The sequence below is a fragment of the Eschrichtius robustus genome, chromosome 4 (assembly GCF_028021215.1).
Source record: "Eschrichtius robustus isolate mEscRob2 chromosome 4, mEscRob2.pri, whole genome shotgun sequence".
NCBI classification, from domain to species: domain Eukaryota; kingdom Metazoa; phylum Chordata; class Mammalia; order Artiodactyla; family Eschrichtiidae; genus Eschrichtius; species Eschrichtius robustus.
The window spans coordinates 119,252,009-119,278,773 of record NC_090827.1 but is presented as its reverse complement, the minus strand read 5'-3'; the positions used below and the strand labels follow the sequence as shown (position 1 = coordinate 119,278,773).

The 26,765-nt window shown below is 34.1% G+C and overlaps 1 protein-coding gene across 3 annotated transcripts in view; it reads left to right on the top strand.

Moving 5' to 3' along the window:
• The window catches only part of TBCK (TBC1 domain containing kinase), a 243,424-nt gene that overhangs the window by 28,411 nt on the left and 188,248 nt on the right, over positions 1–26,765 (top strand). For all 3 annotated transcript variants that reach the window (XM_068543272.1, XM_068543270.1, XM_068543271.1), the window contains exons 4-6: positions 19,608–19,722; positions 21,561–21,634; positions 26,198–26,339. In XM_068543272.1, the coding sequence (XP_068399373.1) occupies positions 19,608–19,722; positions 21,561–21,634; positions 26,198–26,339 (331 nt within the window). The remainder of the gene's footprint in view (positions 1–19,607; positions 19,723–21,560; positions 21,635–26,197; positions 26,340–26,765) is intronic.

The window sequence follows — 26,765 nt, the reverse complement described above, 5'->3', positions numbered from 1 at the left end:
ATTTAATATTTGTATATGGTGTTCAAGTTCAGTTTTTGCCATATGGATATCCAGTTGTTTCAGCTCTATTTGTTTAAAAGATATTTCTTTTCCCATAGGATTGCTTTAGTGTTTTTATTGAAAATTAAATGGCAATGTAATTGTAGGTCTGTTTCTGGCCTTTATTTTGTTTCATTTATCTCTTTTTCTATCCTTATGCCTGTCTTAATTACTCTAACTTTATAGTAAATCTTGAAGTCAGGAAATATAAGGTTCCCAACTTTGTTCTTTTGTTTCAAGATTGCTTTAACTATCCTTGGTTGTTTGCATTTCCAGATAAATTTTATAATAACCTTCTCAATTTCCAAAAATGTCTGTTGGTATTCTGATTGGGATTGCATTGCATCTACGGACAAGTTTGGGAACAACTGACATCTTAACAATATTGAGTCTTCCAATAAATGAACATGTTGTTTCTCTCCAAATTTTTTTTTTAATTTATTTATTTAATTTATTTTTGGCTGTGTTGGGTCTTCATTCTTGCGTGTGGGCTTTCTCTAGTTTTGGCAAGTGGGGGCTACTCTTTGTTGCAGTGTGCGGGCTTCTCACTGCGGTGGCTTCTCTTGTTGTGGAGCACAGTCTCTAGGCACGGGCTTCAGTAGCTGTGGCACGTGGGCTCAGTAGTTGTGGCTCGCAGGCTCTAGAGCTCAGGCTCAGTAGTTTTGGTGTATGGGCTTAGTTGCTCCATGGCATTTGGGATCTTCCTGGACCAGGGCTCGAACCTGTGTCCCCTGCATTGGCAGGTGGATTCTTAACCACTGCGCCACCAGGGAAGCCCTCTCTCCAGATTTTTAAGTCTTCTTTATCTCAGCAATATTTGATAGTTTACAGTGTAGAGTTCTTGTTCTTTTGTTAAATTCATTCCTAGGTATCTTATGTTTTGATATGACTATAGATAAATTTGTTTTATTTTCCAATTGTTTGTCGGCTCATATGTAGAAATGCAAGCAGCATAGGCATGCAGTATATAAAAATACAAACATGAACTAGGTCAACAAAAATAAACATAAGACCTATAGATTGTAAGAAGAACGAAGAGGAGAAAGGATAAAAAGGGGAGGAAGAGTTGGAAACATATTTCTATTTAATGATGATATGGTTGTTTATGTGGAAAATCCTAAGGAATCTAAAAAAGTACTCTTTGAATTAATAAGTGAGTTTAGTAAGGTCACAGGAAACAAGGCCAATATAAAAATATCAGCAGTAAGTTGTTAGAATATGTTGCTTACTTAGCAGTAAATCGCCCAAACTGCATAGCATCTAATTTTTTCTTAAGTGTATTAGATTAAATCTTCCTTTTGGAAGATCAAATAATCCAGTGAGGTAGAAAGTGATTATTTAATGTAGTCTTTGAATAATATTAAGGCCTAGAGCAAATTCACTAGCCCATAGTCCCTAGAACTTAGATATGAAACTATTTTAGGTAGACAGGGTGCCAGAAATCTCCAAACTGGGCTCTTGTGCTACAGCAAAGGTGACTTGACAATTTCTGTCTAGTGGTCATCTGAGATGAGATAGTTGGAAAACTGAGATAGCCATTGTTTTTGAGGATAATAAATACTTCTTTAATCTTTTAATAAAAGGTGTGTTTGACTGAATGGAGGGTGATCCTATCTCTGTGTGGATATGGGTTTCAGTCATAGTTGCTAGCAGGGTCAGAATTTTCTCAGAGAGCAAGATTGGATCTGATCAAATTCTTGAACGCATACTTGATTTTAGCCCCAGTGGACAGCAGAATAAAACATGGGAGAAATTGTCTTTGTTTGAAAACAGAATTGAGAGTGGAAGTTGTCAAATGTTCTTTTCTATCATAGAATAAGCCCCCATAAGATTTTAAAATTTGAGCAAGTCTGCAAGGGTAAACTTGTCAAAATATAGCAAAACTAACCCCCAGGTACCTAGAAGAGTTAACTTGTCCAAAGGCATTCTTTAAAATTATTCATCTGGATGTCACTATACTCTCCAAAACGATTTCAGTTTTGACATAATTAAAGGTTAGAAATTCTTTTAAGCAATAATTGGCCAAAATTTCTTGAAGCTATTTCTGGTTGGAGGGTCACGTCATCATTATGCAAAAGGACCTCTCTCTACAATGTCAGCAGGCAGACATCTAGTTCACCTAAAAGCTGTTCAGGCTAAGGAGGGGAGGACTATCCCTGGCTCTTTGTATTTTTCTCTCAAAACAGATTTTTGCCCTGACAGAGTGGGCCATTTTTGCTTATTCTAATCTTACAGTAGTATTTCCTTATAGGCTTTTTGAGGAATGTTAAAAAGCCTTGAGATAATATTTATGTTGTATAGTTTGGCACATAAGCAAATATTGTCTGTGGTGTCAAAAGCAAATGACATATCGAAAAAATCAACCAAAAGCTTTACCAACAGAAACTGACTGACTTTAATAGATACTAATTAAGATGATGGTCAGTGGAATGGTAGTTATAACTTTTCCTTTCCTCTTTTAAATGTTAGTCTTGAAAAATTATGTCAATAATTAATTGGCAAAAATTTTTAGGAGCTATCTAAATGAGCTTTCTCTACATTTTTTAATAGGATGTGTTACACATTACACCCTAACCCTTGGTATATACTGAGGGAATGATATATATAAGGACTTAAATAAGTTAATGTTAGCAGCACTTTTAAGAGGTTTGGGACATTCTTTAAGTGGAGCACTTTTAAATTTAAAACATTTAATCATATTCATAAACAAGAGGGATAGAGAAAAGGAAGGGACATAGTATTTTTATTGAGCACATACTATATTTTAGTTACTTTGCTATATACTTTTCATAGGTAACTTTAAGGTTATTACTCCTAGTTAGTGAGTGATCTAAGGTTTACAGAATATCAAATATCTACTAAAGTCACAGTGTAGCATAAATAGTGAACTGTGCCTCTGAAAGGCCTGTTCTCACTGTAGCCTTTCTTAGAGCAACAGTACTCCAGAATCTGCCTTTATGACAGGTCCTGTTCAAACAGCACAGTCGTTTGAGAGAATGAGCTGCTTTAAATTTCCAAGTTCAATGAGTCCTATCCATTAATTATCAGACTATCTTGATGGTTCTGTGGGGATTTCTTTGTTTCCTGGCATTTTTATCAAACTAGAAACCAGAGAACCCAGTGCTTTCACTTTGTCAGACAAAGAAGCAAGCAAAACTTGTTTTTTTATGACAAAAATTGTTGGTATACTCATGGCAAACTGGTTTCTCTTGTAAGATAGTTGGGGTGGAGAAATGAACACTATATATACTACAAAACAATATACATGGGGTTCATGAGTTCTTATTTTATTTTGGCCTCCTCAGCCACCTATTTCAATTATTTATGCAAATGCAAAGTTTAAATTAGAAATGATTTATTTATCCTAAATTATTCAGGACCTCAAAAGGGAAGGACTAGACAAAAATAATGATGATGGTAGCAACAGCATAACTGCAGAATTTTGTGCAATACTTTGTTCTAGACATTGTCCTAAGCACTCTACAATGGTTATCTTATTTTTTTCTTATAGGAGCTCTATGATGTGGTTTACTAATATTACTTCCATTTGATGTGTGAGGAAAGTTAGGCTCTTATCAGGGATCCAAGAAGTAAAGTAATTTTTCCCTGATCATACAACTAATAAGTTGTAAGAGTTCCATGTTCTCCCCTAATGATGGCAAAATGGCCATAACTCTAACTTCATATCCTCTCAGTCTTCCAGAAAGGAGCAAGCCATTTTTATTGGATGCTGTGTAAGACCTAAGATTTTCAATCAGAACAATTATTATAGCCAGGAGAAAACAATTGACAAAGGCCTGAGTCATGTTTCCACTCCTAAAGGCAGGACAAGTGAGCTGAGGAGTATAGGAGAGAGGTGGAACCTGAAATGAAAATTGTAAGTTATCATTGGAAGAAAGGGGCATGGATACCAGGAAGGGAAACAACAAATGTCTACTGCATTTTAAAGATAAAGTAACTGCTCTAAGCCTCAGTTACTATATCACTACCTGGAGCTTAAACTCTTCTCTTTTGATGTCACCATCCATGCTGTTAAACACAGAAAAGCAGTGTAGTGTAGTGGTTAAGGACATAGACTCTAAGACCAACCTGCTGGGTTTGAATCAACTCATTTCCATGAGTGCCTCTGTGCTTCAATTTTTTTACCTTCTAGGATAGTGGGGAGAATTAATGAAGTAATAGATGTGAATTACTTATAACAGCACTTGATATAGTACAAGTAAACTGTTTCCTATTAGTAGCAGTAGTGGTAATAGAGTTGTTATTATAGCTACTATAGTGTACTAAATGATTATTTGATATTATTATCAATAAGCATTGCCTGTGCAACAGTTATAGCCTTTCTATGATGACCAATTATGATTTAAATTATGATTAATCTACTCAAGAATCATTCCATACTTCTTCAAGTACATATATGTTTCAGATACTGGGCTAGGTGCTAGTGTGTCTGAAGATGAAAATATAAAGTCCCTGCCTTTAAAGAAATTGCTAGCTAGTGAGTAGACAGAGCTGTAACAAACAATTAGAAAATTGCATTTTTGTTGGGGGGGGAATGTACTCACAAGAGGTGTATGCAAGTTATGTTGGTAGACAGAGTACCTCACAACCAGGAGAATCCAGAAAAGTTTTACTAAGGAAATAATGCTTGTGTTGAATTTTAAAGGATGGATAAGTATCATCTAAGTGGACCAACTAGAAGGGCAGAGAAAATAGCAAGTGCAAAAAGACATTGGTATGCAAGCATATGACTAAAGTAGAGGCAGAGGGTCCGTGGGAAGAGAGGTGGAGGAAATGAACTTGGAGAGCTAAGTACTAAAAACATCCATCAGAAAGCAGTGAAAGTGCTCTCCCTATTTTCCTTTCTAGAATAGTTTTGGAGGGTAGGAGAGGGCACTCTTGTTTAAGATGATGAGTCTTAATATGTGCTATTTTGGACAGTGACTTAAGATGAAAAAGTGGTGGTCATATGAAGAATGAGAGATTTCCTACTTATGAGCTCCTCCCACATTACCTAGAAGAAAGATTCTGATTTTTCTCTGCTCTAGTCATCTCAATAAATGAAAGTGTTAGCTCTCTGCTGCAAGCAATCTGGTCATTGCATTTGACCTGTGCATGCTATTAGTATCTAATTGTACTTTCTCTGTTCATATGTTAGTTTATTCACTAGCTAGACATTTTGTCATCTGTCAATGTTGTTTGTCTTGGTGATAGGCCATAAAAAATCATTTGTTTTTTACACCATTTACCTCAGTTTCAAAGGTAGATAAGTACTTCAGAATCATCATGATAATGAACATCCCCAGTTCTACCACATACGTATAAGACGAACCCCAGATCGTAATTTTCATGTTTTGATAGTCTTCCTTATTAGTTTTTCCCCACAAATTTTTATTTGTTCTCCCATAATGACAGTTTTAAGAATTTGAGACTCCTCAAAAATCTGGGACTCCGTATTGTTCTTTATTTTCTTGTGAAATTTTATGTTAAATGTGTCTACAGCTTTTCTGGTAAAATACTATACTGTGTTTAGCTGTTAAAAGTCTGAAAGAGAAAATGTCCTTCAGCATATGAATAGATAAACATTATGGCATATCCATTCAGTGAAATACAAAGACATGAACTGGTAATACAGGCAACAACATGGATAAATCTTAAGAACGTCATGCTGAGGAAAAAAAAAAAGCTAGACATAAAATAGTGCTGTTTCATTCCATTTACTTGAAACTCTTGAAAAGACATATTTAATCTATAGTGATAGAAAGCAGTTCAGTGTTTGCTTGGAGCCAGGGGTAGGATATGGGATTGGCTGGGAAAGGGAATAAGAGAACTTATTTTGAGATGATGCAAATGTTCTGTTTCTTGATTGAGGCAGTACAGTTGTCAAAACTCTTCTGATGATATATTTAAAATGAGTATATTTCATTGTACATAATTTGTATGTAAATAAAGATAATTTAAAGAAAGAATTACTCTGTTATAATCATGTCATGATGGAGATAAACTAGTTACCTTGATGTCATGTGTATCTTTATAGCCAACTATACTTGTTTCCATGGCTGCTGCTACAAATTGCCACAAATTGAGCGGCTTAAAACAACAGAAATTTATTATCTCACAGCTCTGAAGGTCAGAAGTCAGAAATCAAGGTGTTGGTGCCTACTCCCTTTGGAGGTTCCTGGGAAGAATCCTTCCTTGACTCTTCTAGCTTCTGGTGTCAGTATTCCTTTGCTTCCTTTTGGCTTGTGGCCGCATCACTCCAGTATCTGCCTCCGTCTTTACATCTCCTTCTCTTCTGTGTGTCTCTCTCTTATAAGGGCACTTGACATTGGATTTTGTTCCCAACTGGATAGTCCATGATGATCTCCTCATATGCAAAGACCCTTTTCCCAAATAAGGTAACATTCACAGTTTCCAGTGATTAGGATGTAGACACATTTTGGGGGAGGGGGCACCATTTAGGCTACATCAACTAACATTATTATTCATCAACATAATACTTTTCTGTGACTTGGTAAAAAAATAACTGTCCTCCAATTTTTAAACAGTATTCTGGGGTCATATGGGATTCTATGGGTAAAAGCTTTTTCTCACTCTCTCTTCTAAAAGCATGCTGAAATTAGTCTGATCTTTCTTGCGTCATAGTGTTAAGACCTGTGACTCTAGTTGAAGGTTAGGAAAAATAGACAAGACGGATTCATTCAGGTGATCTGACTTAGGAAAAAGGAGAAATGTAGGTAAACAAAGCTCCCTCGAGTTCTACATTAGGTTTGAGAACAAAGCCCTGGCTATTAAATTGTTATCTTGCCTTGTTCTGCTTTCTCTATGGACCATAAGAACCTTAGTTTTGGATTCTTTGATCAAAATATGATTACTGTATCACCTCAACTTCTGATAAATAGAATAGGAAATTTTCATCAGTCATATTTCTTATAATTTGCTTGACACAGACCAACACAGCATTGAACTGAACACTTCAGTTTGATAAATTTTGTTTGCAGCAGACATTTTAGTAAACAAGTGCATAAAATTCAGGCCCTCTCCTGTTCACTGTTGTGATGGATTGCCTAAAAAATGTGAACTGTTCCACTTAACGAATGTAAATTAGCCTCAAATAAAAATTCTGAGCAGTAATAGTAATATGTTCATTCTTTGTTCACACGGTAATATGTAAATAAATTTAAGTTTAATTTAAAAAAAAACAACTTAGGAATGAGCTAGGGTACATATTCAACCAAATACGAACCATCATAGGTTCTGTCTTAGAGAAAAGTTATAGCTTTATGTCATCCCAAATGCTGCCAGGGCTTGGCAGGTGGAACTTATTACCCAGTGCATTTGCCCTGCCAGTGTCAGTAACTCTGGTGGAAAAAAAAAAAAAATGATTTTGGAGTTTTCTGTGCCAGGATAGTAAAGCTGCTTGGGAGAAGAAAACATTGATGAGGCAGAAATATACCCAGCTCACCTTGGGATCCTCCAATTCTGCTTATCAAGTGGTGATTTTATTCTCACAGAGAAATTAGAAAATCATTCTTCAGATTTAGTTGTGTCATGGAAATAATTGAAGAGCCCAGTTTACAATCTTTGTTAATTTATGGAAATATATATACAGATGTGTTGTAACAAAATGGTATTATATTGTTTATTATAAAGACCCTAGTTTTTTTTGAGGGGGACTTGGACTTTTTGTTTTGTTTTGCTTTTAAGATGATCAGCGTTCTGTGTAGGGCCAATAATAGCTCATTGATCTCCGTTTAGCCCCTGTTTGGTGTTATATTTCCCACTTTATAAAACTGCAAACTGAGGCAGGATAAAGTTGGAACACTTTCCAAGCATAGCAAACCAGTGACAGAGTCTCCTGGCTTTATGTCTGAACCTCAAACCACTAGACTATGCTTTCCATATGTATTTTGATCTTATCAAATTAATTTTCTTCTGAGAAAGGAAAGGTATCTAGTATTAAAGTTGGAAAGTTAGTTTCCCAATTTATTGTATCCCATTGAGAATTAGTCACATTCCAGACTTAGAGCTTTCAACTGGTTTTTTTGGAGTGAGAATTGGATTATAAAATATGCCCAGTCTCACAACTTATGGACAGATGGACTGTTTGGTGTTTTTTTTTAGACCTATTACAAAATAATCTTTCGGTAAGCAGTTAATCAATGCAACTTCCTTTTCAAAACATCTGAATCTGAAGCAAATTAATTGTTTTTAATAAATTTATTTTTATTTATTTATTTTTGGCTGCATTGGGTCTTTGTTGCTGTGCACGGGCTTTCTCTAGTTGCGGTGAGCAGGGGCTACTCTTTGCTGCAGTGCTTGGGCTTCTCATTGGGGTGGCTTCTCTTGTTGCAGAGCATGGGCTCTAGGCACGCGGGCTTCATTAGTTGTGGCACATGGCCTCAGTAGTTGTGGCTTGCGGGCTCTAGAGCACAGGCCCAGTAGTTGTGGCGCATGGGCTTAATTGCTCCGTGGCATGTGGGATCTTCCTGGACCAGGGCTCAAACCCGTGTCCCCTGAATTGGCAGGCGGATTCTTAACCACTGTGCCACCAGGGAAGTCCCTGAAGCAAATTAATTTTTAAATTTAGTATGGGTGGGTATCCTTTTAGGCTCAAACATGTGTGCCAGTAGCAAAATGAGTTATTTCCTTTTTCAATTCCAAAATCTTTCTTGTTTTCTTTTTCCTTTAGAAGAAAATTGCTCTGTTAAGTATTGTGATATTTTTTAAAAAGTGTCAAAATTTAGTAAGTGATAAGAGGCAAATTAAGAGCATCAAAGACATTAACTCATCACTGAAAATACCCCTCTCCAAATTCTGAAATTATAAACCAGTGAATCATTAAAAGTTCTACACTAGTTTAGTTCTTTTGCCTTGAAATTATAGGACAGTTTAGGTTAAAGATAACACAGTGTTATACAGTTGTTTTATTATCTGAACATTAATCACGAGTATTTTATTTTTCCTTTCCATTTCTTAAATCACACAGTAGCTAACTATATTTCATCTGTGTTTCCTCTTTTCTTAACATTTTACCTCAGGCTAATACCAAGTAAAGAAAGTTTTAGACCAAAAGGAAAATTTCTGTGGGAATGATCAGGTTTTATAAGGTGAAAGAACATCTTGAACTCATAGAATCCAGAAATGTGTTTCCTCCTTTGGTTTGCTGACTGTATGGGTATTTTGGCTTATGGAATGGCCCTTAAATATCATGGGATTATGGGTCTGAGGAAATAGCATGTGTGGCTTTAGTTACCACCTATCTATGAATGACTTCCAAAGCTATCTCCGCAATCCTGACCTCTCATTCTCTTTCTTGGCCTCATTTCTTGCAATCTGAATAACATCTCTTCTTGGAAACTTTGCAGGTACTGAAAAGAACTGATGGTTTGAGGCTGATAGGAATTTCTCCTCATTTTAATTTATTTTTCAACATTTTTATTGGGGTATAATTAATATACAAAAAAACTGCAAGTATTTAATATATACATTTGGTGAGTTTGGACATAAGCAGGTACCCATGAAACCATCACCACGATCAAGGTACATAATAGACATATCCATCACCTCCACAAGTTTCCTTGAGTCCTATTTATTTGTGTGTGATCTCACTTAACGTGAGATCTACCCGCTTAACAAATTTTTAAGAGTTCAATACAGTATTGTTAACTGTAGGCACAGTGTTGTACAACAGATCTCTAGAACTTAATGACCTTGCATAACTGAAACTTTACACCAATTGAACAGCTTCCATTTTCTTGTCTCCCTAGCTCCTGGTAACTACTGTTCTTCTCTGCTTCCATAAGTTTGACTATTTTAGATACCTCATGTAAGTGGAATCATGCAGTATTTGTCCTTCTGTGTCTGGCTTATTTCACTTAGCATAATGTCCTCCAGGTTCATCAATATTGTTGTCTCAAATGGCAGGATTTTCTTTCTTTTTTTAAGACTGAATAATATTCTATTGTATGTATATACCACATTTTCTTTAACCATCTATTGATGGACATTTGGGTTATATAAGAGAATCTTTATGGTATGTTTTAAATCTGACAGAATTAGTCCCCCTCATTGATTTTTTTCCCAGTGTTTTCTTATATATTTTTGTATATTTATTATTCTTACCATACACAAACAAAAAGGGGCACAAGGAAAGTTTTGAAGGTGATGGATATGTCTGTTACCTTGATTGTGGTGATGGTTTCATGAGTGTATGCATATGTCCAAACCCATCAAATATGTTAAATATGTGCAGTTTTTTGTATATCAATTATACCTCAATAAACCTGTTTTTAAAAAATAATAAAAACTCTGAAAGGCATAAAAGTAAACTTGAACAAATAGAAACATACCCTTTTTTTTGGATAGAATAACTCAAATTCATAAAGATGTTAAGCCTCCCCTAATATATGCAGATTTAATGTGAACTCAACTCAGATACCAAATACTAACAAGTATTTTTTTTTTTGAGCTAGAAAAATTGTAGGAATCTATCTTAACGACTTAGTCTAATTCGCAGTTTTAGCCAGATAGTAACAAGATTATCATATTACCCACCATACAGTGGCTCATTATTCTTTCAGTAAATAAAAGACTAGAAGGAGAGGTGTATTTTCAGCAAACTAGTACTTTCTTTTTTGGATAGCCATTGTGTGAACTTAAGCAATTTATGTTTTCTTGACTTACTGAAGAATTATTATTATTTATTTATTTATTTTTTTTATATTAGCCATATCACACCTAGCCATTTATTCCATCCTCAGATCTGGATAAACTTCACATTCAAAATACTCACTCACTGGAGCTCTAGGAACAATAGCACAAACAATCATCTCATATGAAGTAATGTAGCAGTTATTCTGTTCTCAGTCTTACTGATAAATGGATCATTTACACTTTCAACAGTAATTATTACACAAGAACACCTATGACTAATTTTCTCCTGACCCCTACCCAGAATTTGATTATCTCCGCAGTAGCAGAAATCCAATGAAGCCCCACTTGATTTAACAGAAGTAGCATCAAAACCTGTATATGTCTTCAATGTAGAAAATGTAGCAGGCCGATTCACCCCGTCCCTCCTAGAGAATATGTCAATTTCCCTATAATAAACATTTCCACAGCAATCTATTTTTAGGAGCATTCGACAATCCCTAGGTGCCAGAATTATATACAACCCAAGTCATCATTAAAACACATCTAACAATCTCCTTTCTATGAATTTGAGCCTCCTACCTACAATTTTGATATGATCAACGCATACATCTCTTATAAAAAGTTTTTTTACGACTAACATTAACCCTATGTATATGAGAGTTTTCACTACTTGTCATCATACCAGGCAACCCACCACAAATTTAAGAAATATGTCTGACAAAAGAGTTACTTTGATGGAGTAAATCATAGAGGTTTCAATGCTCTTATTCCTGGAATTGAATTCTTCCTAATAATTTTACATTCTCCATGCTACCTACCACATTACACCACATGCTATATAGTAAAGTTCTCTAAGTAAGCTTCAGGCCCATACCCCCAAAATATTTTTGTATATCCTTCCTGTGCTAATAAACTCTCATTGTTTTTACCATCATTCTACTGACCATTTTCTCAGGAAATATAATTGTATAACAAGCTCACACTGGTTAATGGTATCCCCATTCTAATAAAAAACATGAACCCATAAGCTACAGAAGCATCCAACAAATATTTCCTAAAACAGTTCACCACATCAATACTACTTATAATGGCTATTATCATTAATCTAATATACTCTGGTCAAAGAGCACAATGAATAACAAAAATCTTTAATCCAGCAGCATCCACCCTCATGACAATCGCCCTTGTCACAAAAGTAGGACTTTCCCCATTTCACTTCTGAGTGCCTGAAGTCACACAAGGCATCCCATGAACAGCAGACCTGATGCTATCAACATGACAAAATTGCACCCCTATCAGTTTTATACCACATGTCACCATCCATCAACCTAAATATACTATTAATCATAGTGATATTATAAATCATAGCTGGAGGCTGAGGCAGACTTCGCCATACTCACCTGGAAAATATTACACCCTCCTCATCAATTGCCCATATAGGATGAATAAACAGCTATTATAATGTATATTCAGATTATAACAATCCTAAACATACTAATTTATATCATAACAACACTATCTTCTTCTTATTTATGCCCAGATCATGTACTACAAGAGTATCATTATCACACACATGAGATAAAACACCTCCCATCACAATCATTTTCCTCACCATTATAGTATCATTAGGACATCGCCCATCACTATCAGGGTTTCTACCCAAATGAATAATTATCCAAGAGATAACAAAAACGACAACATCATTCTACCAACACTAATAGCCATCACAGCAGTCCTCAGCATATATTTCTACTTGCAGCTAACATACTCCACATCACTAACTATATTCCCTTCATTAAACAACACAAACACAAAACAATTTGAACAAAGAAATAACCTTCCTATCATTACCAATCATAATACCCACACGATTACTACACACAACACCCATTCTATCGGTGCTGGACTAGGAATTTAGGTTAGTTCAGACCAAGAGCTTTCAAAACCCTAAACAAGTGAAATTTACTTAATTCCTAAAAGTAAGGATTGCAAGACTTTATTCTACATCAATTGAATGTAAAGCAAACACGGTATTTAAGCCAAATCTTTACGAGATTGATGAGTTTTAACCCCAGGAAACTTTAGTTAACAGGCAAATCCTCTAGTCAACTGGCTTCAGTCTACTTCTCCTTCATTTGAGAAAGAAAAAAAGAAAAAAAAAAAAGGCAGGAAAATCACTGGCAGAATTGAAGCTGCTTCTCTGAAGTTACAATTCAATTTGTTGATTCACCACAGGGTTTGCCAGAAAGAGGGCTCAATCTCTGTCTTTAGATTTACAGTCTAATGCTAACTCAGTCATTTTACCTCTGTTCATACACTGCTGATTATTTTCAACAAATCACAAAGATATCGGCATTTTATATTTACTATTCGGTGCTTGAGCTGGAGTAGCAGGCAGCACCTTAATTATATTAATCCAGGCTGAGCTATGCTGACCTGGACCGCTACTTGGAGATGCCCAAATCTGTAAGGTAGTCATAACAGTCCCTGCACTTGTAATAATTTTCTTTATAGCTGTACCCGTTATGATTGCAGGCTTTGAAAACTGACTTGGGCCACTAATAACTCAGACACCTGAAGTAGCATTTCCCCCAATAAATCATATAAACTTTTGACTACTTCCCCCATCATTCTTACTCCTACTCATATCACCAATAGTAGAAGCTGGTTCTGGTACCAGTGGAACCGTGCATTCAGCTCTAGCCTGCAATCTGGCCCATGCAGGAGCCTCTGTCGACCTAACTGTTTTCTCCTTACATTTAGCCGGTGTCTCCTCAATTCTTGGTATTATTACTTTTTTTTTTTTTTTTCACACACACACACACTGTATTTTATTTTTACAAGAGATAAATAGACTGACACCAAGCATTGTACATGGATGACCACAACAAAAGCAACAATGATTGCAATTACCAAACATGAAACACACTCATACTATGTCATAATATTGACATTCAGTCCTTACTGAAGAATTATACACTCTCTTATAAATGAAGTTAACACCATTGATCTAGTCTGATATAGTCTAGTCTAATATACTTTTTTTGAGCTGTTATTTCCTTAGCAGTGATGAACTTAATCTTGTTATCTCCACCCTCTTGCACCATCATGGATGTGGTTGTATACATTTATTGAACACCTATTATGTGATACTCATTTATTGAGCACCTACCTTATAGGCACTATGGTAGGCATAGGGATTCCAAGTTGAATAAGCTTCAAGGTATTCAAGGTACCACTGCCTCAAGGTACAGTGAGAGAGACAAACCTATACAGAAATTATTACCATAGAATTAATAAACCCTGCAACTATGTACTGTCAGAAAATAGAGACGTACAATTCTACCAGGGGTAGAGCCATTTGATGAGAAGCCATTAAGGATCCTGGCCAAAAAAAAAAAAAAAAAAAAAAAAAAATATATATATATATATATATAGCAATGACAGAATAGATCTAGAATAAAGAAGGATGTCAAAAAAAAAAAAAAGGACTGGTTGAGATAACAGGGGTCTCAAGGTCTTAATGAGATTAGAGAGCAGGTCCTGAGGAATGGGGAACAGAGAAGTATAGGAGATTGTAGTTGAAAATCAAGATGTTTTGAGTAAGTAGCAGTTGAGCAATGTCTCATGACAGACTATCTGTATTTCAGGATATTGGCTGGAGTTTGATGAAAATCTGTGGCTATGAACATGGGAAGCTAACTAATCCTTATAGATATTAAACCCATGATCTTGGCCTCAGTATGTTTTAACCAACTAAGCTAAACAGCTGCAGATGATTTACAGATGATTGAATCAGAAGCACACAGTATAAATTTCCTTTGAAATACATCTGGAAAGGGATAAACAAAACATACTTGGTATTGTACTAAATTAATAGATTTGAAATTCATTAAGTCATATTTAATATCCAAATACAGCCAAGTTGAGTCATGCCGAGAAATTATCAACATTTGTTCTTGGTGGTGGTGGTGGTAGTCATGTTTTTTTCTCTTTTAGTTATTAATCTTATTACTTTCCAAGATTTATGATTTTTGTAGGTCTGCTTTGTTCTCACCAATGTAATAAATAAATTTTCATGTTTTCTTTTACTCTCAAGACAGAGAAAAAACATGATTATCATCTCCTAACTTAATTATTGAATTATAATTGTATCAAAATTCTATTGAATTCAACTGTATTAAAATTGTTGGTTTATAAATCTGTGTTTTCAACTATGCTGTAGGCTTTTTGATTGTGGAGATCAATTTTTCTTCCATGGAGCCTAAAAATGCAGAGGCCTAAAAACATAGTACCAAGCAGTTAAAAACAAATAAGTATACAAAATTCCACAAATACTGATTTCTTTTTTCCGTTATAGAAAATAGCATTAGCTTTCTCTTCTCCTTTATACCTATATTTTAAAATAAATTTAAAAATTAAATCCCAAGAGCACAAATGGACAGAAAAGCAAATCTGATTTCCTGTCTGATTTAAACTGAAGAATACTGAGTTCATTAACTGTAATTCATACATAATCTCAAGTAATAGCTAAGAAAAGATGTGTCATAAGCTCAGCTTTATACGTTCATATTTTAAAAATTTTTTTCAATGTAAATGCTCACCAGCTCAATAATAGCATGAATGTGCTTTTTGACATGCAAGTGTTTTCCAATTATATCTTAAAATCAGCTAACAAAAGCAGGTCGAGAAAGTAGAAGATGCAGTCTTCTGTTTTCAGCTGTTTCAAAACTGGTTTAATGAAAAAGTCACTTTAAAGATTTGGTTTTAATTTCACGAGAAAGACATCTGTATTGAAATAGTGTGCAGCTGAGGTCCTCTAGTGTTGCAGCTGAATATGGCATCAACTTTTAAGATTTTGTGACGTGTGTGTGTGTGTGAGAGTGTGTGAGAGAGACAGAGACAGAGACAGAAACAGAAACAGAGATACAGAGAGAAGAACAAGGACAAGAGAGATTACTACCTTAAAGTTGACTCAGCAAATGACCTCAGAAAACTAGGTTCTTATGTTTTATTTGTTAATCAATCTCAAGGAAAGTTTTTCTTCGTTTTTAAGAGGGGAGGGGTTTGCGTTCTTTCATGTGCACATAGTTATCAATGTAATTGTAGTTGTTTTAAAGTTTGGAATCTTTTCCTTTACATAGTTGGTTTATTTTTTTGCAGATGTTAATGAAAACTCTATTAATTCTTAGTTGTTCTCATCTCATCTTATTTGCTAAATACTGGCTGTTGTGGCACTTTAGTATGGGAGAAACTATTTGATAAAGTATAATAGTTTATAGATCAGTTTAATAAGAATTCTTTATAAATAGTAACTTTTATTGTTGTTGTTTTTTTTATATACTTCATGGGGAATATCAACTTATTGCTTTATTTTAAAATATGGCTGACAACCAGGAAGTACCAGATATATGAGGGAAGAAATAGTTTGAGAGAAAGAGTCAAGGGAGGAAAAAAAAATTAAAAAAACTTATCCCAGAGGAAATGAAGATAACATACTTTTTTTTCCCCTAAATTAAAAGAATTCTAATAACTATCCTCAGAGAGACTCAAAAGAATAATGTATCCATAGCCAAAGAACAGGATGTATTGAAAAGGAACAACTGGAGACCAGAAGAGAGATCTTGGAAATTAAATAATAGGCCATGCTCATAGGAAATAAATCATAAAGTTGATATAGAGAATAAATCCAATATTCATCTGCCCCCTAAGAGTTCCAACTAAAAGATACAGTAGAGGGAGAAAATAATCAAAGATATAACAGATCAACTTTTCCTTGTTAATGTTTTGTGTTAATGGAACATGTGAGTTTTCAGATTAAAATGGCACACCTAATGCTTACAAGCACAAATTCTCAAATGCCCACACACTAGACATATTGGGCTAAATTTTTTATAAGTCTAAGAATAAAGTATAAAAGAATCCTGAAAGCTTCCACAGAGGAATAGCATGGTATCTATAACAAAATTAGAATCAGACTGATATTAGATTTCTCACCATTAATAAAGAACACTTGAAGACAATGGAGAAATTCTAAGTTTAGAGACAGTAAGACATTTTAAGACATGCTATGCTTTAAAATATCTACTCATGCCACCCTTATGAAAAATTTTCTCATGGCTATATTCTAGCTAAATACAAAAGAAACACAAAAAGAATCATATGAGGTATAAAAAATGATAGTAGCTGATGATAACCTTCATGAATAGAGTTATAATTATAAAATTATAGTATCCATTAAATCCTGATGACTGAGATATTTTCTCTGGAGAGCTAGGGGTTAAGTGGCTTAGGTTTTTATTTCTTTCTCTGCTTAGTTCCATGGTATATTTTTACTATACGTAGTACAGCAGTGTACCAAAACACTTCCCATTTGTCTCAAAGTAAAAGCCAAGGCCTAAATGGCCTCACATGATCTAGCCCTCTGACTTGCTACCTCTCTGCCTTCATCTCCTCCCAGCCTCACCCTTTGCTCATTCTGCTGCATACACAGTAGCTTCATTGCATTTTTTGGTGGGTTTTTTTTGTTTGTTTTTCTCTTTTTGAACTGCTGTGCATTCTTCCAGTTAAGACTTGCTTACTGTGCCCTCTGCCTGAATCACACATTTCCCAGGGAGCTGCATGTCTTTTTCATTTCCTTTAGATTTCGGCACAAATGTCACCTCAGTGAAGCCTTCCTTGATCACAGTGTATATATAAAATAGCAACCCACATTCTCTCTTCTCTTCTCTACTTTTTCTCCTTAGCACTTAATCACTATATTATCACGTTATATATTTACTTGTTTATTTGTTTAGCCTTCGAGAAAGGAGCAAAGGTATCTTTTATCTGTCTTATAAAATTTGATAATGTAAAATAATATAAACAATAAAAAAAAAAGAGACTTCCTTGGTGGCACAGTGGTTAAGAATCCACCTGCCAATGCAGGGGACAAGGGTTCCAGCCCTGGTCCAGGATGATGCCACATGCCGCGGAGCAACTAAGCCCGTGAGCCACAATTACTGAGCCTGCACTCTAGAGCCCGCGAGCCACAACTACTGAGCCTGCATGCACAACTACTGAAGCCCACGCGCCTAGAGCCTGTGCTCTGCAACAAGAGAAGGCACCGCAATGAGAAGACTGCGCACTGCAACGAAGAGTAGCCCCCACTCACCGCAACTAGAGAAAGCCCGCGCACAGCAACGAAGACCCAACACAGCCAAAAATAAGTAAATAAACTAATTAATTTAAAAAAATCAGGAGTTAGAAAAGGAAAATGGGGAAGTTTGTTAATTATATCATCTTGCATAGTGAAGAGTTAATTATAATTATGTAAAAGTCTAACCACCAGAAGAGTTGAAAACACAAACTGCTAAAGATGGTTACTTCTGGAAAGTCAGACTAGGATGAGGAGAGAGAGAGATTTTAACTTTTCATCTCTTGTTCTTTCTTATGGTTTTAATTTAGAGGAGGGAGTTGTAGTGCAATTATTCTTTTTTAAAATTGTATTCGGCCTACTTTTTATGTCAGGTTTATTGCGATTAATTTACATACCTTAAAATTTACCCTTTTTAGTGTGCAGTTAAATCAGTTTGACCAACTCAGTCCTATAACCATCATCAAAATTAAAAATAGAACAATTCCATCATGGAAAATTTTCTCATACTCCTTTGTATCAACCCATTCCCTCCACCCAAGCCCATGACAATCAGTGATCTTTTAACTTAACACTTTTTGTTTAATGTGGGTTCCTTGTAACCTGAATATAATCAAGTCTGAATTGGTGAGTTTGGAGCAGTTACATTTAATGTAATGGTTGCTATATCTGAATTAAAATCTGTTAATTGTTTTCTAATTGTTCCATTTGTTCTTTGTTCTTTTTTCCTTTTATTTGCCCTGCTTTTAGGTTGACTATTTTTTTTATAATTTCATTGTATCTCTATTATTAGCTTGTTATTTATACCTTTTAAAAAATTAATTTAGTTGTTACCCTCATATTTATTTAGTTTTTTAAAGTCTGATTTAAAGTGTAAAAAAAAAAAAAAAGGGAAGGAAAGAGATCTATACCCAAATGTTAATATTAGTGGTTTGGGGATTGGGTTTGAATTATTCTCCCCTACTTTTCTGTATATTCTTCCTAACTTCCTATATGAATGATGTTTTATTTAAAAAAAAAAAAAGGAGAGAGAGAGGGAGAGGAAGAGAGAGCAAGACAAAGAAACTGGGCATCCCTGTGGAAGTTGGCTTAAGAGAGAATAGGATAAGAAAGAAATGTTTAATAAATTACTGGAGGTTGCTTTGTGGATTGATCTGGAAGGTAAGCTCATGTCTATCTGCTGTAAAATATAGCTATTTTTCAGGGACATAGGTGTTTTGTCTTGAGCAGGATAGGTGGTTTTCATTGACTTAGTTCTGCCATATATCTGAAAGTGTCCTGATAATTTGGCAAAGCCCAACCTGCTGAAGGTCAAGGTCATTTGCATACCACCAATATTCTTCGTGGAAGAATAATACTTCAGTTGGAGTAGCCTTTAGAAAACTGTACGTTCTTTGTCAGATCAATTCTGTTGTAAGCGGAAAATCAAAAATATGTCGAAGTAGGTAGTTTAGAAAATGTGTAGAGTCTATTTTCTCTGAATAGAGGAGGTACAATAAAAATGTAGCTCTTTGGGGAATTCCCTGGTGGTCCAGTGGTTAGGACTCTACACTTTCACTGCTGAGTGTCTGGGTTCAGTCCCTGGTCGGGGAACTAAAATCTCACAAGGCACGTGGCCAAAAAAAAAAAAAATATATATATATATATATAGATATAGATATATATATATATATATCTTTGAATTTTATCACTGAACCTCATTTTATTTCTTAAAACAGGTTCTATATCTGCTTTGTAATTGTCCTATTGATCTGTGACTCTTTTGTTTTCTTTGTAGATATTCAAAGGTTTTGTGCATAGCATTTGAGATACTTCAGGGCTTGCAGTATATGAACAAACATGGTATAGTACACCGGGCACTGTCTCCTCATAATATCCTTTTGGATCGAAAGGTAATCATCAAATAGTATATTAAATATTTGCTTTTTATTTCATGTTGGAAGCTACTGAAATCAGGCCCACTCAGTTAATCAGAGGGACTGTAGAATTAGAATATGTCTTAAGAGTATTCATAATGAAAAGATTATACAAATGTAATATACTTGTGGTTGTTTAAAAAAAAAGTATCTCTAAATTATATGAATCCGTGTGTCTTTCACATGCATTATTCTTTTTTCCCCAGACCCATTTTCTAACTTCATGTTTTGTTTTTCCTTCCATTCATTTTCTAAAAGATACACATTGTGGCTTCCCAATCCACTCCTTCTCTGAATTTGCTTTCACCTTAAGAAAGATTCTCTGACTATTTACGTAGAATATTTTTCTCATAGCACAACTGAATTGTGTTTTCTCCACTGTATTCTTCTTTCCTACTTCCTCTTTTCACTTTATTTCTCATTTATTCTCTTTGTTTACCAGCTGTTCATACCTAGCTTCTTTTTTTAATTGGAGTGCTGATTCTCTACTTGGAAATCTTATGGGGGATTTCTAAGAAGATAGTCAACCTCTAAGAGAATTATGGGTAGCAAGGTGGTATTTTTTCAGGAATAATTATAATTTCATTCTTTTTCATAAGCGTATAAAATAGTTATGAGGAAACTTTTTCTGGGGTATTTTTTTTTTTTTAGAAGAAAGACTTTCTTTTTATTTATTTATTTATTTATTTATTTATTTATTTATTTATTTTTGGCTGTGTTGGGTCTTCGTTTCTGCACGAGGGCTTTCTCTAGTTGCAGCAAGCGGGGGCCACTCTTCATCGCGGTGCGCGCGGGCCTCTCACTATCGCGGCCTTTCCTGTTGTGGAGCACAGGCTCCAGACGCGCAGGCTCAGCAATTGTGGCTCACGGGCCCAGTTGCTCCGCGGCATGTGGGATCCTCCCAGACCAGGGCTCGAACCCGTGTCCCCTGCATCAGCAGGCAGACTCTCAACCACTGCGCCACCAGGGAAGCCCTCTGGGGTATTATTTTTTGTATTAGTAGGATTATTCTTTTTCTCTGACTTTCTTCCAGACTTTCAGTATATACCCTATGATATTAAAAATAAAGATAAAATGGTGCTCATTAATTTCATACTTACGGTAGTAGAGTATCTAACTGTCTGAATTGTTTTAAAATATAAACGTTTTGTAATTCTGGGAAATAGAGTTCTTGAGAAAAAGAAAACAACTTTTAAATTGACTATGTTTTTTTTAAGTCTTAAACATCTAAAAGGGGAAAAACGTAAGGTATTTATAAAATTTGTTTTGCCTTTTAAGAATCTTGCTTTTGTGATAATTATGCTTATTCTCAAACAGTATAAAAAATTGTTGGGAATCAAGCAGATTCACTAATATCTTGATTTGTGAACTGACCTTTTCAAGTTAAAAACGTCCATGTCAAGTTTAAATTATAACATTGTGAATGGACTTGCAACTCCCTGAAAAAATTTTCTTCTGTGAAAATTACCACAATATATTCTAATTGAGGATTCAAGACAACTAAGAACATTTTTGCTATTTAGAGAAGCCCAGAAAATATAAGCAGCAAAAAGTTTTAAATGTTATTTGTCATTTTGATATATATATATAAAAAATATGTGTGTGTATATATATGTTTGTAATGAATATAAAGCAGACTTCAAACACTGACAAATAGTTTTTAATAAAGTTATGGCAAATTAAAATATAACATTTTCTTAATGTATCTGACTATGTGATAGTGTCCTTACTTATAAAATGTATAATCATAATTTTCCCTGTCAGTGATATTAAAATATTTTATGATGATTTTTTTTCTTCCTTTATTATTGTAGGGACATGTTAAATTGGCTAAATTTGGACTTTATCACATGACAGCATATGGTGATGATGTTGATTTCCCAATTGGGTAAGAATTATTTTTTTCTGAGTTCCGTCTTAAACTTTCTAATCTTTAATGAAGTGTGTATTTTGTTAATTTATTATTTTTGACATAAAACTACCTTTTTAAAGTTAAAAATATCTTAATTTTGCATATACTTCTAAGAGTAGACAATGAGTTTTTCCCAGCATACAAAAGGTCCCTGAGGTTGATCTTTCATTGAATTGGTAGTGAGGCTAGCAGATTATTGACTTTCTTCACCTTATAATGCTTACTAAAATTAATTTTATTTCATTCGGAATTAGGTAAATTTAAGGCAAGAAGGCTGACAAGATTCTCACTTAATGATAATGTATGTTCCTCAAAAGACAGAAAAATCACTCTCATATTATCTTCTAATATTTCTAAGTTTAATTCCCTGTTCTTTAAGATGTAATTGTACATTAAGCTTCAAGTCGGGTCACTGTAGCTATCAGAGGTAATGGGGTGGATTCTCTAACTGAAAGTCTGTGTTTAAGTTTGGAGAGGTTCTGATATGGAATTCCAGATTTATGTTAGCCTCCAAAAAAGGAATGAAAGTTTATTTCATCCTGGACTCAATTGAATGCTTTGATATAGATGTTTGTATTATATTTATTGTTTGGTTGCTTTTTAAACATGTTAATAATATAATTCTTTTATAAGTGTTTAATTTTGACATTATTTTAGATACATAGAAGTTACAAAATAGTACAAAAATTTCCTGTATAGCCTTAACTCAGACTCCCCAAATGTTAACATTTCACTACATTTGTTTTCTCTCTTTCTTTTATCTTACACATGTATGTGTATTTGTGTATAATATAATTTTTTTTCTGAATTATTTAAGAATTATTAGTGTATATAATGGCCTTTTACCCCTCAATACTTCAGTTTGTATTTCCTAAAGTAAGGAATTTTCTTACATAACCACAAAATAATTATCAAAACCAGCAAATTAAAATGATACAATACAATTTTCTAGAGACCTTAAGCATATTTCTTAATTGCTGTGAGATTCTGTTTAATAGTATCCATTTGTGTTTTGCTCTTTGGGCTTCCTAAAGTCAGTTCTGTCACTCCATTATTGGGAATTATGGTTTGGAGTCATGGAATATGTTTCTGCAGGAAAACATTGCCTAAAAACTTAATTAGATGTTTTTAAAAAAAGATCTCATTTATAAATTACCTTTTATCTTTGTAAGTTAGCTTATAGTTTTGTCACTTAAAATTTTCATTAGCTTGGCCATAGCTATTAATCTTAAAATAAATTGTTTAGTCATTCCTTCCTTTATTTATTAAGAAAATATTTATCAAATACCTTTAATTATGGCTGCTGGATATACAAACATGGATAAGATAGGTTCCCATTCTTCAAGAAGCTCATTATTTAATGGGAAATTTTCTGTTTGATGGCCTACTTATTAATGTGCATAATTTCATAGTCTTATAGTTTTACATACCAAAACTTGTGGTTGTAGGCAACAAACAATTGTTTTCACAAGCACAAAAACAATATTTTGTAAAAATAGCCTACGCTCTATTTGTTTTAAAAAAAACCTTTTGAAATAATAAAATTAAACTCATAATAAAGCTCTGGTATCTTCATCATATGTAATAATTGCCTTTTAAAATAGCTTTTAGGCAGCTGTAGTGAATGTGCTTCTTCATTTTGTCTAAATTTGTATGAGAGAGAACTCCAAAAACAATACAAACAAAAATTACTTTAATTTTTTGCCTTTTACTTAAAGGTTCTTTAGGTTATAATGATGAATAGAAGAAAGGAAGTGATTTTTCTTAAAGCACATCAAGGATTTTGAAGAGTTGTGTTTGAATTTAAAATGCTTGGATAGAATTGGTCTCATGTGCCGTTTGGTTTGGCTTACTTTGAAGTCTTTGACCCAAAAGGTCTGACCAGAAAGTATCAAAGAGCAAAATGTGAAACATTAGCCAGGAAAAATAAAGTGATCAAACAGCTAAGTCATGAAAGAAAATATTTACACCAGAAGAAGCTTGCAGTTGATTCAAAAGACAAATATTAAAGAACAGCAAAGTAAAATGTTAACATCTATTTCAAAATATTGTAAAGAGTTAGAAATTGGACATTCATTTTATTTGGCCGGTAGCTTAATACCTTGTTAAAGCATCAGACAGATGGTGAAAGCCACTTACATTTATCTCACCAGTCATACTCACGGCAGAGTTCCAGTAAGAGTGTTAAAATGCTATGCTAAAGAAGAGACACTTGTTGAAGGAGATAATCTACATTAAAAAATCTTAAGTTTTATTATTTTTATTAATTAACTTAACAAGTCCTTGATAGAAAGGAAATTAGAATTTTGGGAGCAAAAGTCACCTCTATACTTCCAGAGATCACCAATCAGAAGTTTTAGATATAACAATTTACCCGTAGTATTGCTTGACTTTTCACTACCCATGCTGTTATTTTGGGGTTAGATGTGCTGGAAATCAGGATTAAAAATGAACAGTTTACCTTCTGAATGTATCATGCTAGTGATGACAAAACTAAAACATTGCATATGTGTCAGATTTTTCATTTTTATAAAATTTCTTTATGTATTCACTAATATTTATAACAGTTTTGTGAGGTAGGCATTATTATTCCTATTTTATAGATTAAGAAACCCAAATCATATATAGAATATGTGATAGGATTGAAGTTAGAATACAGGTATTATAATATTAAGTTCATTGCTTTTCTACTAGACTTCACTTGTCTCCAGAGATTTCACACATTCATTTAGAAGATCAATATGATCACCTTAGGGTAAAATGACGTCATAGTACAAATTTATGTGTATGAAAATGTGCCTCAGCCTCTTTAGTTATCAAGGAAATACAAATTAAAACTACAACGGTGTGTAGGTCCCACCCACCAGATGGCCAGACATTAGAAAGTCTGTCACTGCTGTCTAACAAGTGTTGGAGAAGAAAGCAATAGGATCTGTTGTGCACTGCTCGTGGGAGTATAAATTGATACAATCCCTTTCAAAAAACATTTGGCATGATATTATAAAGTTGAAAGTGCACATGTCTTATGGCCTAGAAATTCAATCCTAGGTTTATACCCTTGGGGAAACTTTTGCAGATGTACACATAGTATTTCTAGCAACATTGTTTATAATATAAAAGACAGGAAATAACTTAAATGCCCATTGACATTAGAATGAATAAATTATGATATATTCATAAAATAGAAGTAAAAATTAATGATTTAAATCTACATGCAACAATATGCATTGCTCTTTTAAATAACGTTGATTAAAAAAGCAAATCACAAAGGAATACCATCAGCATAATTCCAATACTATAAAATTCAGAAATATGCTTGACTAAACAATATACGTTTTAGGGTTGCAAACATATGGTAAAGCTATAAAGAAATGGAAGAAGATTATAAACACAAAAATTCCAGTTGTCTGTTCCTTTTGGGGGATACCAGGGAGCTATAATTAGGGAGAAGCAGAGAGGGACCTTTAGTGATAATTTCATATTCTTTACTTAAACTTCTTGATAGGTACATGGGTGTTCTTTTAAACTTTATTCTTTATACCTTATTCATTTAATATTCTGTCTTTTGTATTTACTAAAGCAATTTTCAAAAAACTTGTGTTGGTGAAGGTAAGGGGAAATAGGCACTCATATATTGCTTATGAGAATATAACTTGCCATAACCTGAAAGGTCAACTTGGCAACATGTATCAGAATTTAAAATGCATCTACCTTATGACTTTGTAGTGCCATGTCTAGGAATTTGTCTTTCATCTACACATACACATTCATGGGAAAGGGAATATTTGTAATATATCCATGTCAGCATTGTTTGTAATAGCAAAAGAGTGGAACTTCCAACATATCCTTCTTCAGGGTTGCATCAAGTAAATTAAATGCATCAATACAATGAAATTATTGGCAGTTTTCAAAAAGAATGAGGCAAATCTATACTTTTTTTTAAGAATGATCTCTAAAATATATTTTGAGTGAAAAAGGGTACAGAATAGTGCATATAGTATGCTTCCCTATGGGGCAATGATGATGGGTGATCAAGTTTATTTATACATACATATGTGTGGGTGACTGGAGTACAGAGATGGGAGAGACTCTTACCTTTTAATTTATATATTTTTACAGATTTTGACATTGCTACTATTCAAAAGAATAAATACTATTTTCAAAGATAATACATGCTTTAAATAAGAGTTAAGTATAAAGAGAAGGTAGGCAGTAAGGAAGAAGGAAAAACGCCTGGAAACCTGGAAGGCTGCAAGAAGGCAATGTGTTAACACAGAGGAAAGCAAAGAAAGGAGCTAATATTGCAGAGACACGATAGGTTTTAAATTATTTGAGACTCATGTATTTGCTCTTGATTCCTAGACATAAAAGCCTGTATTATGGTTAGTTTAGAATTCTTCCTAGAAAGAGTTGTTCGTTTAATTGCATTGAGCTTTTACATAGGTTGTACTGTACTGATAGTAAAATTATACCACTACATACTTCTTTCCCCCTTTCTAGCTCATAGTAATTATTCATTTCTAAAATATACCATTTTAGGTATCCATCATACTTGGCACCTGAGGTAATTGCACAAGGAATTTTCAAAACCAATGATCATGTTCCAAGTGAGAAACCACTGCCTTCTGGCCCCAAATCAGATGTCTGGTCTCTTGGAATCATTTTATTTGAGCTTTGTGTGGTATGTATAAAGAAATAGTAAACTCATAAAAATAAATTGTGTGTTTCTTAGAAAAGTATTTTTGGATACGAAGCCTATTTAGTAATATCAGTAGCATGTTTTTGCTTTGCAAATTGACTAGATAACGGGAAAAAATCTCAATTTGACTTCTTAAAAAATCCTGTTTGACAATTTATTTGTATATTATTTTGGTATATCTAGAAATATTGGTGCTTTTATGAAGTATTAAAAATTTACACTGTACTAAGTGTAAAAAATTAAGCATATTTAGAAACATTACACTAAAACTGCTTACACTCTTTGGTATGTTCATGCTCTCTCTCCCTTCTGTGGTATTCTTTCTTCCTTAAATCCCTTCTCCTCTCTTATTCTGTCTCCTATAAGACTCACTTTGTAACTGAGTTGGCTTTTTATGAGTCCTTCCCG